Here is a 17,403-nt window from a genome sequence, read left to right on the forward strand (position 1 = left end):
GTGCCACAGCTCTGTACGCTGATATTCTCCAACTGCTGAGGTATGTATAGACAGAGACCCATCGATCCTGGGAATGGTTCCAAGTCCCCTCATATATTAATTGAACTGAAGTCTCCTTGGAAATGCCAAATACATAGGGATGGGGTTTTCCCACCATAAGTTCCTACACAGCCAGAGTTTCTTCTTATTTCTATTCTGCCTAAGCAGTAAAGTTTATGGAGACTCACCCTCAACATTTTATTTTGTCATCATGTATTGTTTCAAACATCAATTTCCAAGTCAACTGAGGGCATTTCTAAAAGCCACCCCACGTGAAAGATTCCTGAGCGAGTTGCAGGTGAGCTGCTACAGCTGTACCAAACACATACCTGTACTCCTGCACAAGAACACCAATCCTCAGCTGAAAACATCGGTATGTTGTGATAGCAGTCTGCCCAGGAGACTTATCCTGCCCCTAGGGATGTTCAGGCTGAGCATCCCCCCAGAGCAGTTTCAGTGTTACAAATACTCTGGTTTGGTTTGGTTTGGTTCGGTTCGGTTTGGTTCGGTTCGGTGTAGATTGGTTTGCAGCTCTCCTGCCTACCTGCTCACAAGATGACACTTTTATAAAATGGATAAGAAATATTTATAGTCTTATGTAGAAATCTTTTTGTGGTTGTTTTGTTCATACTTGGAAGCTTATTTTTTTCAAATGTGCTAATTAATAGAAAGAATGCGTCCATAGGGTTGGATTTCCTCCCAGACATTTTCCATATGCTTCACTGTCTTTGAACAAATAATATGTAAATAAGGCTGAATTTGCTTCACATTACCTTAAGTAAATGGGTTTAAACCACCACACAAATCTCATAATTCACCTCTTTGGTTCTAGTAGTTTTAGGACAAATCCGGTAGATTTAACTTTAAGCCTCCAAATATCTCTGCTGACAGTCTAAGGTAAAGTGCTGGTTATCCAATCCTTTAAATTCACGGAGGCCTGCGGTTGCTATGGTTTCAAAGATTTCACAGAAATCAAAACACTTTGATAGGTGTCAGTACAAGTAATTATCTTTGATAATGATTTCTCTGATCTCTACGTGTCCTGACAGAGATTGCCCCGTGCATGTGCTGACCAAACAAGAATTTTCCTGCATTTATTCCTTTCTTCCTAACTCCAGAAACTGTCTGGGGCAAAGATAAAGACTTTATACTGAAATAAAAATCTAACATACACGTCTAACAGGAAAATCACATTTTCCTGGGATTCCTTGCTGTGTGCAGTTCAGTTAGAAGACGTGACCCTGAGCCCCCCTGGTGCAGTATTCCTGAAATGGGGCATTTTCGGCGGTGCAGCGGCAGTTGTGGCTGCAGCCGCGGGGTCGGGGCTCAGGGTGGGCAGAGACCGGGGACAGAGGCAGGGCGGCTCCGCCGCCCTCACACAGTGCCTCCCGCGTTTCCCAGGCCCTGGGCCGCATGGCGTTCCTGCCGGTGGAATCCCGCTCGGCTACACCGCGGCTCCGGCTGCCGTCCTGAGCAGCGCGGGCTCCGCTGGGCACAGGGCACCAGCATCGCCCCAAGCCCTGCCTCCCTGCCGCTCCTGCTTGTGGCCACCCGTCCCCAGGGACGCCGATTTCACCCTAGGCAGCTCTGGGAGGAGATGCCACCAAGAGGTTCCACTACCACAGTCAAAATGCACTGTAATTTTTGCAAGTGTAATTTTTAAGGACAAATGCAAAATGTGGATCTTTTGCTGTCCACTAATGAACAATACTTTGTGCTCGTGATTGCGCCCATCAAACAATGACAAGGGATGCGCATTTCACGGACAATAAGGTGAAACGGTAAAAAATTCCTAAGTGCTCCTGACTTTTTAAGCGGGTGGAAATCTGGCACTCTACCTGAGAGCCAGGTCAGGTCCAAAGTAACAGCACAGATCGTCAGCTGCGCTCTGCCCGCTCTCTACGGCGCTACAAAAAGGGGCACCGCAGAACGGGAACACGGGGAGGGCAGAGCTGGAATCGCACCTCCAGCGACTGGCAAATCCCAGTAGTGCCAGCAGGGAGAAGCTTTCGTCCCAGACACTGAGATAAGCTACAGCATGAGTCATGTGTCTTCGTTTCATCAGCAAAGGGAGTTTTTTTTAAGAAATTATGTACCTTTGTCTCATGAAAGTAGCGTTTGCATTAAGTATGGTTATTAAATTGAACAGGACTTACCATTGTGTCATCATTCTTTTTCCCAGCTTAATGGGTTTCTTACGGCTTCTAGTGATCCATTCTGTACGGACTCTTCAGGTCTGTTCCTTCCCTTCTGTATATCGGCATAAATTTGGAATTACCACTATGAATTTACACTTAAGTAAGTCTTAAAAGAGAAAAGAATCAGTCCATGTAATTTTAAAGGCCATCACCGTGTTTATATTCAAATACCATCTTTTTCACTTCATCACTTTAATTCGGTGCACATATCGAATAAAGCTGTTATACTTGATCTATAACTAATTACAGGAATTGTTTTGCTCTAGTATGGATTCGAAACTGACATTCTCATTTATGCAGCTATTGGATTTGCCTTCTCAGAGTTAATCTGTACTTTATAACAGGTATGAGATGTAGCTAAAAGTGGTTTATCTATAGACATTTCTCTACTTAAGCAGGTGATTTGAACTCCTCGAGAGTTTAGCTGTGAACCAAAAACTGTAACATTTTCACCATCTTTAGGACACTACTAAACAATTACCTATAATTTTTTTTTCCCAGTCACAATATTCTCCTGTATGAGGATGGTCATGCAGTTGTTGCTGATTTCGGAGGTAAGGAGTTTTTATGAAACATTTATAAATTAACCTCAGAGTCTCTAAAACTAAACATGCACTGACTAAGAAAACGCTGTGGAAGTTGCTCTTTATTTGAGGACACAATAGGCTTATAGGGCTGCGAATAGCCCTGCTGCGCGTCCCCGCGGGGTCAGGAGGCGCTGCGGAGTACCCCACCGTTGCTCCGAGAAGGAAGCCCGGATAGTGGTGCGATGGATGTGTCTCAGTTTGAGTAAGTTCTGGCAACAAGTTAGAGGAAGAAGTTGAGTGAAAACGTAATAGAAGATGTGCCCCCCTCTTTCACGGCAAGAGCTCAGGATCGGGGGTGGTGTTACTGTGCAAGTCTGCCTGCCGCCCCATGGCAATAGGACAGGTTTCTTTCGGTTTAGGTAAAAGAGCAGAATGTGACCCGTTATTGCAGTTATGGACCTTAGTGACTGTGTGTTGAAAACTAGACTTGATGATACTTTATGAATCTGCGTTTCGTGCGTTGTCCTGTTGTTTAACAGCCAGGCTCCACGGGAAGGCATGCCTGTCGGGGCAGGGAGGGGGTTTAGGGAGCTGGTTTGACCTAACTCCTCAGGAACTGCTGGCCTGAGGCATGGCCACTGTCACTGGGCAATGTCGCCACAGATGCGATCAGCAGAGATGTGTGAACATCAGCTTACCGTAGGAGGAGGGTGGTGGCAGCACGGCCGTACCCGTGAGGGACCCAGTGCTGGCCTGGACCTGCTGTCACCCGTGCTGCCGAAGAAGGGAGGTGGCACAAGGTGGGACCGCGTGGGAGGAGCTGCTTCTCTGGGGCGTTGCTGACAACTCTTACGCACACAGAAGCACGCTGCCCTGTATTCTGCTGATATGTCAAAGGCGTCTGAGTCCTGCCTGGGGACTCATGTATGTATCGCAAAATGTAGCATATATCACCGTCACTATATTCAGGCAAGATCTTGTCACTATTAGGTGGGCTGCTTTTCTGGCACCAAAGACGACTGCCAGGCTGCTGTGGGGTTGCATTTCAATGCGGGGCTCGGTGAGCGTCCGCTGTAAATCTAGATGCAGTTATATTAACCAGTACAAAAAACCATGAGGTCACAAATTCTGAGCTGCATCCTCAGCTGCTGTAAACTGCTACTAATGTCCATGGAGCTTTGTAGATTTATGCCAGGGCCGATTTGGTGTGCAGGTTTCAGAAGCCTCATTGTTTGTACACATCCTTGCTGGAAAACAGCTATTACAGTTCTCCTGGACTCTCAAACCCCCAGAGTTATTAAAAACAAACAAACAAACAAACAAACAAACAAACAAAAACCCACAAACAAACAAACAAACAAACAAAAGCCCAACCAAACAAACAAAAGACTTTACCAAGACTTTTGTATAATAAGGCGGATGCCTGTATGGGCCTGACAGTAATTTTTTGTTGTTGTTGTTCTGTGTGTTTCAGAATCTAGATTTTTGCAGTCCCTGGATGAAGACAACATGACAAAACAACCTGGGGTTTGTCTCTTGTTTTGTAGCACTTCATTAGCATGAAACATACAGGCAGACTCAATTTAGGAGAAAATTACATTAGAAATATTTTTGTTGGAAAAGATGAACTGGTATAGTATTTTATCTATCTTAATGTTTCTTTGTGTTTTTTTTTTTTCCCTTTAAGCCTCCTTAATGGCAGAAATGAGTGAATATATAATATCTGCAACAAAAGATAATGTTTTATAGGGTTGTCTTTAGAGCTCTGCTGCCTTCAAAATCCTTAGTAAAGTGTCATTTTTTCAGTCCACCCTTCCCCACTCACATACACGTTACTGGCAGGTGGTTCCTCTTTCTAATAGGGAATTGGTTATTCAACACTGATTTTCCTTCAGAGTTCTTTTCTCCATTACAAGGCTGTTGCTCCCAGAGAGTCAGCTTTACAAGACAGTATTGTTGTCTTCATCAATTTTAGTCCAGATGCATTCGTGTGTCACTCCATGCTCACGACAGTTTGCATCATCATAACGACTAATTGCAGAACAGGATGGGTGATGCTACGACCAGGGTTTGGCAATCATCTCTTTAACGAAACGTAATCTGCACTCCCTGTGTGAGGAGCAAGCGCTGCTGCTGCAGAGCTGGTTCCTGCTGGGGTTTGATGAGGTCTCACTGGGAAGGGCTCTCTTGTAAAGAACATAGATGAAGTCACTGAGGTGCAAGCGACCTGCAAACCCCCCTGAGCCCCTCACTCCAGTGAGCGGCTGGTGGGTTGTGAAGCAGCCTCAGAACTGGCTGTCTGCAGAGAGGTCCCAAGAGAGGAGCAGCCAACCCAGTGCGGTTGTCGTCAGATTTACCATCTACCAGCTGGAGTAGTAGTTAATTGGCATTATGCGCATGCCCAGACCTCGTGATGTGGTCTCCAGACTCTGAGGCTGGGTGCTCTGCTTTTATTCTGGCACTAAGCTTGTGTTTAAAGCCTGATCAGTCTGGCTTTGTGGGCTTGAGACAGCTACCATATTAATGCTGTTACGTGTAATGTGAAATAATACGCTGCCCAGACTTTGCAAGCTAGGTGAAAATTTTTCCTGGCAAATTTTACAGTTATTTTATAGAGCAGTGGAGGCAAGGAGATGAGAAAAGAAAGGAAAACGAGATACATAGATGAAGAAGTAAATGCTGTTAATGTGTTATTGATGTTTCCTGATGCGCAGAACCTACGCTGGATGGCCCCCGAGGTGTTCACCCAGTGTACGAGGTACACCATAAAAGCTGATGTTTTCAGTTATGCTTTGTGCCTCTGGGAGCTGTTAACAGGTGAAATTCCATTTGCTCACCTGAAACCAGGTAAGATGCTCAATGAACTAATATTTAAATTTTTTCTGAATTAGAGAAGTAGCTACACTGTGTAACATTAGCCAGTGTTTTACTGAAGTTTGCTGTTATGAAGTGCTAATATTATGCATTCAGTGAAAAGCACAGAACTGTCCCACTATAATCGCATATATTACTCGCTACAGATCTACATAACTTAAAATTCCTTATCCAGTTCTAGGACTATGAATGAGTCACTCTAATTGTAGACCTTTAGTCTCTCACGTTGATGTTGGAGACATCTCCCCTGTGAGCGTATTCCTGTGTAGCTCAAGAAAGCACCTGCAAACCGGTGTGGGGTAGAACAGCTACCCAACGTTTCCAGGACTGCCCTCCCTGAGGTTTTGACCCCTTCGTGTCTGCCAGGAATCGTTAGAGGGTGGGAGCGCCGCAGGACATGCTGAGGGGTAGCGCAGGTAACGAGAGGGTTTGGACCCCCGTGCCATCGAGCCCAGCTGCTGCAGTCTGTCCTGCGGGGGGAGGTGGGTCTGTGGCCATGCTGCTGTGCGGCGCTCTCCGCGCCAGAGACGGCCTCGGACATCTCCCTCCAGCCACCGGAACGGCTGTGCAGCGTGGGGGACCTTTTCTTGGGTTTTAACTGGGTTTGGGGTACAAAGAGAAGAGTTGCTGGGGGAAGAGATGTGCAAAGTTTGTCAGATGGATTTCAAATAGATGTTCGGATGTTTGGAGGAAGCGTGGCCTGCGACAGCATTCTGACCTTGAAAAAAGGTGAATTGTTCTTAGTTCATCCGAATGTTTATGCCCAAGCAGAATATAAACATCAGTGACAATGAGTAGTCCTTCGGTGCTTATATGTCTATGTGTCTGTATGTCTAATTCTGTTTCTCAGGTGCTTATAGATACGCTGTTCCCTTATTACGTCAACTGCCTTATAAATGCCTCAAATACATTAGATTTCATTTAGTATTTTTCTCATTAGGGCATTGTCCTTGTCTTTTCAAAGTAATTTCTGACACATGCAAAGTTTTACTTATTGATTCCTTCCTTGGTTTTTTTGTTTTGTTTTGTTTCTGTTGGGGGAATTGTTAAATAAAGATTCATTTTTCTGCTATTTTGAGATTATACCTCCGTTAAACTCCTTTGGATGCCTGTGTGATGTTCAGAAGGTCAGCCTCTCACGTGCAAAAGGCGGCTCTCATGAATATCATTGGCAATTAATGTGCCAGCTTTGCATCTGACCTTCTGCGCTGTATTAGCTGGTTCTCATCTCTATTTCTAACTGCTGAAGTGATGCAGAAGCCAAATATCTGACTCAATTCCACTTTAGGTTCTAGAAATAAAACACCTTTAGCTGTGAACCTGAGTTTCAGTTCCGAACCATTTTGGTGTTTGTGTTCCTTTTCCACTGGCTTCATGGCCCTTTAAGTGAAGATCGAACCATACATCCCTGGGTGCAGGTCTAGTACAGCATCACCCATCTTCTATAAGGTTCCCACTTCTAACATTAATCACAGTTAATTCTGAATTAACCGTTTTACTCTGTTCAAATCATGGTTTAGATAGGACTGGAAGACTCAAGAGGAGTTAAAGCTCACTGGGAGCACCACAGATGAAATAAAAGGCATTAAAAAAAGGCAGAGGAGTACTGTTTCTCTCTCCACGCACCCCCACCCCCTTTTTTTTTTTCGCCCCCAAATGTCAGCTGAATGATAAGGTCCCCTTTTCCTGACTTGCCTGGGCTGGCTGGATTTTTGTTTCTGCAGCTTGGAAGAGAAGCGTTTTCTGTCCCATCTTTCTTTGCCGAGACACTGTGCCTCAGGAAGGGCTCTTTCCTGGTGCTCCACTGTAGAGACGAGCCCTTCCTTACCTCCAGGTCGCCAGCAGCCTGTTTGAATCCTATTATAAAGCGCATTTTCCAAAGACCATGTTGGTGCCCACAAACGGGGGGATGCGGTTTTCTGCAATGCTCAGGTTTGATCCAGGTGTGTTCTCCTTAAAGCCAGCCCACCTCGCACCTCATTTTGGTCCTCTCAGTGGCCGAGCTGTCCTTTTCCCCTTCCGTGGATAAGGAAACAGAGACTTTGTACAAGGTCACGAAGCAGGAGATTTTTCAGATGCCACCGTCATGGTTTACAACTAGTTCCTAGTTCTGTGGTACCTCAGCCTGTTCTGCTTGTGAAAGATATATTTACACACAGAGAAAAGATATTGAATGTCTGCTTCTGATTTATATATATTCTGCAAAAAGCAGCTTTGAGGGTGTTGTAAGTTTTATAGCCTATATAAAAGTCCCACATTTGAGACATCTGTTCAGACAATGACTATTCAGTTAAATGCAAATCCCATACTCTTCTTGAAGTGTGTATTTCAAGGTGAGGGATTTTCTTTATGAAAATTTTGTCTGTTATCTGCAGAACACTGACTCTAATTACACATCACTGACTTTTTCTGGTTTATAGTTACCTTTGTGCAGGCTGAGAGGTCCGGGAAGCCATTTTGGTGAAGTTCATTGAAATAATTAGGTGTTGAAAAGACAATATGATTATAAAATTTTATTATAACAAAAACTAGATGTCACCCATTTAAAGAAAAGTAATCGTTCCATTAAAGGCAATTCCACATTCTCTGCTGCACTAGTGCAGTATCCAAATATAAAAGGGTATATTCTATGCTTAATGAGAGATCCAGTCATCAGATTTCTGTTTGATGAATAGGAATAAACATTTTAATGGGTATTGAATCAAAGTCGCTACTTAATTTATCAAATAGACTGTCTATTGGAACAGCTGCTTATCCCAATTAAATCACTTCATCATTACGTCAAACACAACGCTTGTTGAGGCCACACCCTCTGGAACCGAAGGCTGCCACGTGTCTTCTGGTTAGCGAGGAAACCAACTGCATGTGCTCAACAACCTCCTGCAAAATAGACAAGGTGCAAACGCCTAGAAGTGATGGTTCTGGGAAGTAACTGGAACATGCAAAACTTAATATTTATTACACATAGAGATTACATCTTTGCTGAGCTTTTTACAGTCTAGAGTTTGCCTATACTTCAAATATAGCAATTAGGCAGCCAGCTGATAATTAATTGTGTCGTTATCAGATCATGACGTTATTAAGGCCCAGGTCGCACTGCAGCGGGTTCAGGAAGCCGTTGTGTTGACGAGCAGGCATAAAAATAACACAAAGATGACAATTGTGCAAGAAAAAGGCATTTTGTGATTATAAACATACGGGTATCCAATACAGGTGTTGATCACCATTCTGCAGTTACTGCAGTTGTTCCCCTGATCCATAAGCGAGAACAAATTGAAATAACGCTTTTGTAGGTAGGTTGGCATTGATTCCTCTCCTGGCGTACAGTCGCTCCGACCCAGAGGAAAGGCAGGATCTGACCAACCAGTCAAACCAGAAAACACTCGGAGGTTCAGGGATATCACATAGCAGAGCTGGAAACCATCACTAAGTTCAGAGTTTTGGGACCGCTCAAACTTTTTTTCATTTTGCTCATTTTTGAGAAGAATGGATTCTTGTCATTTACTTCAGCCATTCTAAAATACTTCTAAACAGATGTATTATTTTAGCTGATGAAAATGCCTGCTGACGGTGAAAGGGGACCCCAAACTGTAGTGACACAAACAAACTTTAAAAAGTATTATAGAAGTGTATAGAGGCACACAGTGTGCTTTTCCCCTTCTTTTTCTAATCCTGACCCCATTAAACTGATGGAATAAATCCTACTAATTTGGTAAGATGAGATTCTTTTACCAACAGGTAATACGTCACTTACATTACCTTTGGCAGAAGAAAATGGAGCACTTCTCATTGCTATCTTAATCCGATCTGCGTTTGCCCTCTTCTCCTGGTGTCTGCTGGGCAAAAGGTGACTCCGGCAGGACCTGAGGCACGGCTTCAAAACCTTGTCGGAGTGGGATCACAATTAGGCAAACTGTGTTTGCCCCTCCTGTCTACATATAGTTACACTATCACAGGATTTATCTGATATTAACGTTCTGAAACATCATTATGCAGAAAAAAGCTGCAATGAGGACAGACAATGGCTGAAATTAATCTATTCTTATGATGAATACTGTGATGAGAATGGGATATGGTTAAAAAAAATTCGACCATTCTTGCTGCAACCTCATGGTTGCAACCTTACAGTTCCCTCATATCCCATAGACTCTGATCACCTCATTTCAAAGTGTCAGGCGAACAAAGGATTTTACTTAGCTTTTGATATGAGCTAAAAATACATTTTTTCTGACTTGAGAAAATTTTGCTGAAAAGGAATGAGAGGGATTAACCATGTCTTTGCATTCACTGACCGTGTAAACCCAATTAGGAAAATGTTTTGGCAATTTTGTCTCAGTCAGTAGTGGCTTGCACTTATAAAAAGGCGCTCACTAGATTTTTACTAAAGAAACACTTAGCATTAATTTTGTCTTAGACTGTAACAGAACTAGCCGTGGGTTATTTTAAGTCTGTTACCAACTTATCTGCAACTGGAGTATACCTGTCACCCTGCTTTAACAGTGAGGACAATTTTTTTTTTTTTTTAAATTGAGTTGAAGGTTAACTCATTTAACTCTTTCTTCCCCCAAAGGTGTGCGCTTTTTTTGCTTTTTTTTTTAGGGTTTAAGCTAAATTATGGACAGCCTTAGCTCTCTTTACAAATACCGTGGGTTGGAAAGCCTCTTTTAAGCTACAGCTTAATGGTCCTGCGTTTCTGTACCTGCCGGGGTGTGTTTTGGGGGGAAATCGGTTGTGTTTTCCTGTGCAGACGTGTGATTGCTGGCTGCTGACAGGTTTCTGTCGGGCTGTTCACTTGCAGCGGCGGCGGCGGCCGACATGGCGTACCACCACGTCCGCCCGCCCATCGGGTACTCCATCCCCAAGCCCATCTCCGCCCTGCTGATGAGGGGCTGGAACGCCTGTCCCGAGGTGAGTGCCCCCGCCGCGCGCAGCCCAAAATCGGGCGCTTCTGCTTGGGCCGAGCGTCTGTCTGACGGCTCACGGCTTCCCCAAGAGCCCCGTCTGCCAGGGAAGTGCCATTGCCGAAAGCCCTGAGACGGATAATGCTGTACATCAGGAAGAGCTGGTGAATTGAGGAGGAAAGTAAATTAACGTTTCGCCATTCAATGAAACTATAAGTAATTCTGTAACTTCAATTATGACTTGAGTTGTTATTGAATGAGTAGAAAAATGCTTACTGCTCGGACTTTTGTAGGTGTTTTCTACGAATTCTTGATTTTTTTTTCCACATGAAAAGTAAAATCTGTACAATCACACAGAGGAGCCTGGAAGTGTGTAAACTTCTGACAACTTTTACACCGTGTCCTGAGGCTGCTCCCTGCGGCACTGCCAGGATGCAAGCACAGGAGGTGTGTAGAACACAGAATGACCTGAAGGCAATGAGAAGTCCTCTGGCGTTTCTGGCACATTGCTGCAGTCCCTCTTCAGGAACAGCTGGGGGTAGGACGCACGGCCAGAAGTTATGAGAAATCCGGTTTCTGAGAGAAATAAGGATCAGTCTGGGGCCTCTTTCTTCTTCATGGCAGCTGCTTTCAGTTCATAATACCCAAAAACTCTCACCGTTTTGTATTTTTTTTCTTAAGCTGCTCTAAGATAAACTCTGCATACTGATCTTGTATGTTTGCATTCCATGAAAAACCACTTAATATATATATTTACTTATCACTGTGTTTCTTGCTTTCAAAGCAATATATTTTTCTCCTCTCAAATGCAGAGTAGGTAAGACCAGTGCGGACACACTGCCTGGTCCCAGAGGCTGTCCTCACGAGGTCGTCTTTCCGAGATAAATTTTCAGACCCACAGGTTTGCAAGTTAAGGAAACAAAGGGTGAAGAATACTTTGGATCTGCTCAGAACTCCTTCTGGGTTAAAATCTAGTATCGGAGTGGCAGCTGTAGCGCCATTTGGAGAGCACGCAGGGGCTGGTTATGGGATGGCCACCCAGGGCTCTCGGCGCGGGCTGCGGGCGGAGGGGCGCCCGTCCCGGGGAGAGCCAACCGACCCTCCCTACCTCCAGGAGCTGTCGGGGTTTCAGCAGGTACCTGTGCTTTGTGAGGGAAAGAAGACCAGAAAACTTAGCAAGCAATGTGAATTTAAGACAGAATTTCATAGATGCAGGTATAAAAAAAGATTTTCCACTTTCCGTTAAGTGAACAGTAATAAGTCGAGCACAGAAACGTTTGAAGCGCTGCAACTTGTACATTACAGAGAGCAGACATGGGTTCGAGAACCGTAAATATAAATTTTTACACTAAATTAAATTCATGCAGTACGTTCCAGGTCATAAACACCACTGGCTACTCCAGTCAGTGAACTTTCCAGGTTTATCTTCCTCTCGCTTATATTCTGTGTTGTTCTGTTTGGCTCTGACGCAACCAGATGTGGTTCCTGTCTGATTCTTCCCATTACCAAAACCACTATGAGCTAATTGAGTAAAATTACTTAAGCTGAATTACCTTTAATTTTTTCTGATACTTTTATCAAAAACTGGTTTATGTTTTTGGACTTGTTGAAATTTCCCACCACAATGATGCTAATAAGTTTCAGGAAAGACAGGGCAGTTTGTAGGTTTGAGGAAAGAAAAAGACCAGTGGCATGATGGGTTCTTCCTCACTTTTTTTCACCTCCAAAGATGATGCATTAGCATATTCGGCAGATGGTATAGCTTTTGTAGTGGCGTTTTCAGCTTCATTTATTCTGCAAGGAATTAAAGGCACCTCATTTTCTGCCTCAAAATTACCATCTCCTAATTCTGGTAACAAAGCCTCTTTGTGTTCTTCCAATGGCATTTCAGCTTCTTTGAGTTCATTGTTGTCTTGATAAGGTTGATTGTTTTTAACGTCTTGCAAACCTGCGTGTCTTCTGCATGCGCCACACTGTTAATTTGAAGACTGGTCTCACTGCCCAGTGATCTATTGCCACTTTCTGTCGGACTGAGGATATTGGCTGCACTAGGTGTAACTTGGCACGTGTTTATAGTGTTGGTACGTCTTGCTCTTCACAGTGTCCAGAATTTGTAGCATATTTTCTGTTTTGGTATCTGAGACTATTTGTGTGTCTGAAAAACAATGTTTTCAACATCGAAATAATTTTCATTAAGTGGCATTGTATTTCCTCTTTTCTCTAGTTTTGTTCCATCCTCTCCAGTGTTATCAGACCTGTGCAGTTGTCTGCAATATCAGTTTCTTATTTTTACTTCTAGTTAACCGCCAGTTAACCGGAATATTTGAGTATATACTTGGCAACTCTAACAGGGAGCAGCGTTCATTTGTGTTGAAATTGTACCATTCTTTGCAGAACCCTGGGCCCCAGCAGCTGAATTAAGGATTTAGAACAGGCGGGCCTCTTCACGAATGTTTTCCTGTGCTTCCCATATCCTTGATGTTCCTACTATAGCTACCTTTTTGCTCTGGATTTGGCCTTTTCTGAAGTATTGTGGTGTATTTTCAAAAACTAGCCCTCGCTCTCTACCCAATTCAATGCTGGGATTTTTTCTTCCGAGTTCTTTACCACTCCTGTCTCATTAGTGAGACCCGGAGAAGAATTGGCATTCTTTCTTTTTCTAACTGTCTCTGCACATGTAATTTATCGCATCATTTTCGTTTCCCTCTGTGGGAAATAAATTCTGCAATTCAGGATTGAAAACAGGAGAGACACTTGTTAGAGCCTCGGGGGATGAGGACAGAGGTAAGGTGGCGTTGTTCTTTAGAACTTCTGCCTTTGGACTCTTCAGTCATCTTATGCCAGAAATATTGTGGGAAGGACGATAACCAGCCACCACCAAGACACTGCAGACTCCCGACAATTTTCTAGCGTCTAACAACATTTACAGTAGTAATGGCAGTTCCTGTGGTTTTGCCGCCAGGTGCTGGCTGCTTGTCACAACCTGTAGAGCAACACTTTTGGAGTAAATCTTTTTTGCTTCATGAGTGTTGGTGGGCTTATTGGTGCTTATGTGAAATACCTGCTTTATTTTTCTTTCTGCTTTCATCAGTTGTATTTTCAAAGCCACTGGCGGTTTTCTCAGGATTTCATTCAGCAATTCCTTGTGCCAGTGACTGACTTTCTATTCCAGCTGTTCACTACAGGACAGTCCACCTGGCTGGATTCTGATCTTGGATGCAAATTACATTTTATAAGGAACAAGTCATATCCCCTTATTTTCATTTTACTTTTCCATTTGGCTTCATCTTCTCTCACCCAGTTTTGATTTCCAGGAAGATCCTGAATGGAGACTATTTCCCTTTCCCGTTTATTGTTTCTGAACTCCTGTGTCTTCTGGTTTCACAAGTAATCATTTTGGGTGGGATGCCGATGGTTTGCGATTGCTTTTCCTGTGATCCTGTCTCATAGGAGCCAGTGGTAGCAGCCATCCCCTTTGCTAGCTTACGTACATAAAAGCTACCGGGCTTTGACATTCATCTTCTCTTGACTCCAGCCGATAAGGGAAACTCTTCGCCATTAAGTACACTTCTGTTGTTCTGCTACTGATTTTTGTTCTTGTTTTTCTCCACCGTTATGGTCCTTTTTCCTGTAGAATAATCCTGGAACCTATCACGGTTCCTCTGTTTGCAGGTAAGACTGTTTCCTAGTAGCAAAGAAACATTTTTGCCTTTTTCTGGCAGTCCACGTTGATCATCGCATTGTGATCTGCAAACTGGTAATGTCTTTTGCATACCACATTCCTTTGATTCTGTGGCACCAGAGATACTGGTGGTGGGTGGCAATGAAATGCTTTTGCCTGTGAAGTTTTAAGCTGTCTTCTGGTTTTGATGGAGACTGCCATGCTTCAATTGTTAAACACTTTTGAAGTATCATCTCCTTTGCAAGGATGTCACATATTCTGCTAAATGTGTCATTCCCAAAGTCTGCTAAACAATAAAATGGAATTTAGTACAAGGAGTAGTATTTTTATTACACCAATTAAATAGCTGTTTGGGATGCTTATCTAGTTGTGCAGAAAAGCCTTTCCAGTTGCAGCATAACATCAACCATTTAGCTAACACCTTAGTCCAGGAAGGATAAGATGTTATCACCTTAGAACACTCTCATGTTATGGCCACATTTTATAATGCCCAATAAATTAACTGATTTAGTTTTAAAGCCTTTCCTGCAATCCAGAGATATCAGCATCACTGGGAGCCAGGAGTGGGGGTGAGGCGGGTGCAGGAATGCAGCATTTCGATCCCATTGCTGCCCAGTGCGCAGAGGACTGCGTAAGGATGCACCGTGACTCTGCTGGCTCTCGGTGGCTCTCGCTGCGACTGTGCGGGTGTTAGGGGTCCTCCAACAGTCCCAGACAAAGGTACTGCCTAGGGGAAACTATGAAGATTCAAGCTGATGAGAAAGCTTTGGCTAAACTTTTGCTTTATGTAGTTATTTAAGTCAAATAACAAAGTTTGATCCGTGAGATGGACTGAATGGCAGACAGAGCAGGTACTGCCGTATCTTCCATATAGCTCTTTTGGCATCTGTATGTGGGGGTTTGGGGGGGCTGAGTTGGGGGGGATTTTCCCTAACTTTTTCCTACTTGCACCAGCTCACAGTCTGGGGTGATGGATTGGACCAACCTGGTACTGTCTTTGGAAAGAAAGGGAATGACATCAAAGGCAACTTTTTCAGAAAGGGCTGTGTCTCACCATGAAAAAAAGATTTGGGAGCATAACCTGATTGAAAGGACTTGGACTCGTAAGCACCAGATTTGTAAAAGATCTCTAGTCTGCAGCTGGATGGAGCGTTTACTTTCTTTTTTTAAAAAACTCCTTGTAAATGTTAAGGATGTTTTTGACAAGATACTGCCGTGTCAGTGCTTTCGGAAGAGAGCTCTCATGGCAGAGGAGCGGTCACTGGTGACTGGGGCAGGAGGCAGCGCTGGGCACGCTTCCCCGCTCGCTCCACCGAAGCAGCTCCAGCAGGGAGGGATGTCCTCTGCTCCTCCTCCTCCTCCTCTTTCTCCTCCTTCTCCCCCTCCTCCCCCTCCTCCCCACCCGAGTGCCAAGGGGAAAGAGCTGGTGGTGGTGGTGCCAAGGAAGTCACGGCAGTGGGCTGGGTGCTGTTGTGCCGCTCTGTGAACCCAGAACGGGGAATCTGGGGGTGCTGGAGGGTGACAGATGACAGTCAGCTCTATGTGGCACCCAGAAAAGATGTGCAATGCAGTGAAAAGGCTGCAAGAACAGTCTGTCTGACTCTCTTCTTTTTGTGTGCTAGGAAGGTACAAACTTTTCAGAATGGTTTAACATTGGTACAATTTTCTTGAGAAGGGAACCTTTTGGGTGGGGGGGTTGCTCAAAGAAGGCAGACCCTGTCTGGGGAGCCAGAGAGAAGAACCAAGGAGGAGCACAGGAGGAGAGATGTGGAATGGAAGAAAGTCTTGCCTCCGAGGTGCTGATGCAAACCAGATTCTTTTCTCTAGCAGAAATTGTTTTCACTAACATAAACCCTTGATTTTGAAACTGCCTTGAAATTCAAAGTAATGTGGTTCGGTGTATTATCTGGGTTCCTTTTAAAAGCACTTAAAGAAAAAAAAATACATCTCTCTAGCAGAAGTTTCTAATCTGCTCCATAATCCCAGTTATAAAACCAGGGCACATTTCTTGCTTCTGTTCTTAAGAAGGTAGAGGATCCCTTCGTGGTCCCTTCTGCAGAGAGTAGTGCAGGATGCTGTGATAGTATTGCATTATTTTAAAGATAACCCCTCTAGTGTTAAAGTTATTCAAATGCCGCTGACCTTAATGGCATACTGTTACCCGGGAGTACTGTGCGTGTGTGAGTAATCTGAGTGAGTGTGAGGGGTTTTTTAAAGATAGCTTTGTTGCTGATTAAAAATGTCCATCAGCTTTCTGAAGGATAGAGTAGGAAAACCTTGAGGTTTGTACTGTCCCTCTGCTGTTCAGTCAAACCAACTACTTTCCTGTCCCTACCTCATTAGTCCAATATTGTCCTCTATAGGTTTTACTTCTAGCCTGACTGCATGGTTAGGAAACCATGACAATCTCCTGTTTTGACCTGTTCATCACTACTTTAGTTTTTTTTATAGCCTCGTGTACCAGGGTACAGGAGGTGTAATGTGCCCCTGAATTTTGCTTATGTCCACTGACTCACTCAGATATGTCCTCATTAAATGCACAACGATGGAAAATCAAACTCTATTCTTCCTTGTGGGTTTCGAATTTCATTCTGATTTTTACCTTGAAGTCCTCTCTGGTCTCTTCTAAAAGAAAATCCACCTTTATCAGCCTCTGAACGGTCACGCAGTGCTGTATCTGTAAATCTCCCCCCGGGCGCAGACTGCTTGGGTTAGTAACATAGAAATCCTCTTTCAGGGCCTTCATCATTCACAGGCACGTTTTGGTAAAGCTCTTGAGAGCACAACTCCATCAACCTGCACTCGAGGTGTGAGAATGAGCCACTCCTCTTGTGATTGGTGTCCCTCCGAATGCTCCTAAGTGATGTCCGTAGGCGTACGGACGTTCTGTTTGCCTTCAGCATTGCATGAGGCCTCTTTTCCTGTAGGAAGCGGCACATTTCTTTGTCAGACCCGACCATAGACATGGCTGTTTTTTCATTTTCCTGAGCCAAGCAGCGGTTACAGGATCCTGTAGTGAGGTCATTTCTTGGCTCATGTTCTCTCTGGGATGCATCTGGAGTTTTCTGAGGTGTGTTCACTTGCTCTACCTTGGTCAAGTTTCCAGGGAAAGGAAAATAGACATTTGAAGATACTATTGTAGTTCTTTTCTACTCTACAGTGGTTGGAAATCAAGAGAGGAT

The 17,403-nt window shown here is 44.0% G+C and overlaps 1 protein-coding gene across 1 annotated transcript in view; it reads left to right on the plus strand.

Moving 5' to 3' along the window:
* The window catches only part of LOC309672917 (serine/threonine-protein kinase TNNI3K), a gene marked incomplete at both ends in the record, with an annotated part of 92,388 nt that overhangs the window by 56,909 nt on the left and 18,076 nt on the right, over window positions 1–17,403 (plus strand). Inside the window, 4 exons of the mRNA XM_082484539.1 lie at window positions 2,739–2,791; window positions 4,239–4,291; window positions 5,479–5,611; window positions 10,437–10,546. Coding sequence (XP_082340665.1) covers window positions 2,739–2,791; window positions 4,239–4,291; window positions 5,479–5,611; window positions 10,437–10,546 — 349 coding nt within the window. The remainder of the gene's footprint in view (window positions 1–2,738; window positions 2,792–4,238; window positions 4,292–5,478; window positions 5,612–10,436; window positions 10,547–17,403) is intronic.

The sequence above is a fragment of the Vanellus vanellus genome (genome assembly GCF_965231255.1).
Source record: "Vanellus vanellus genome assembly, chromosome: 5".
In the NCBI taxonomy this organism is placed as follows: Eukaryota; Metazoa; Chordata; class Aves; order Charadriiformes; family Charadriidae; genus Vanellus; species Vanellus vanellus.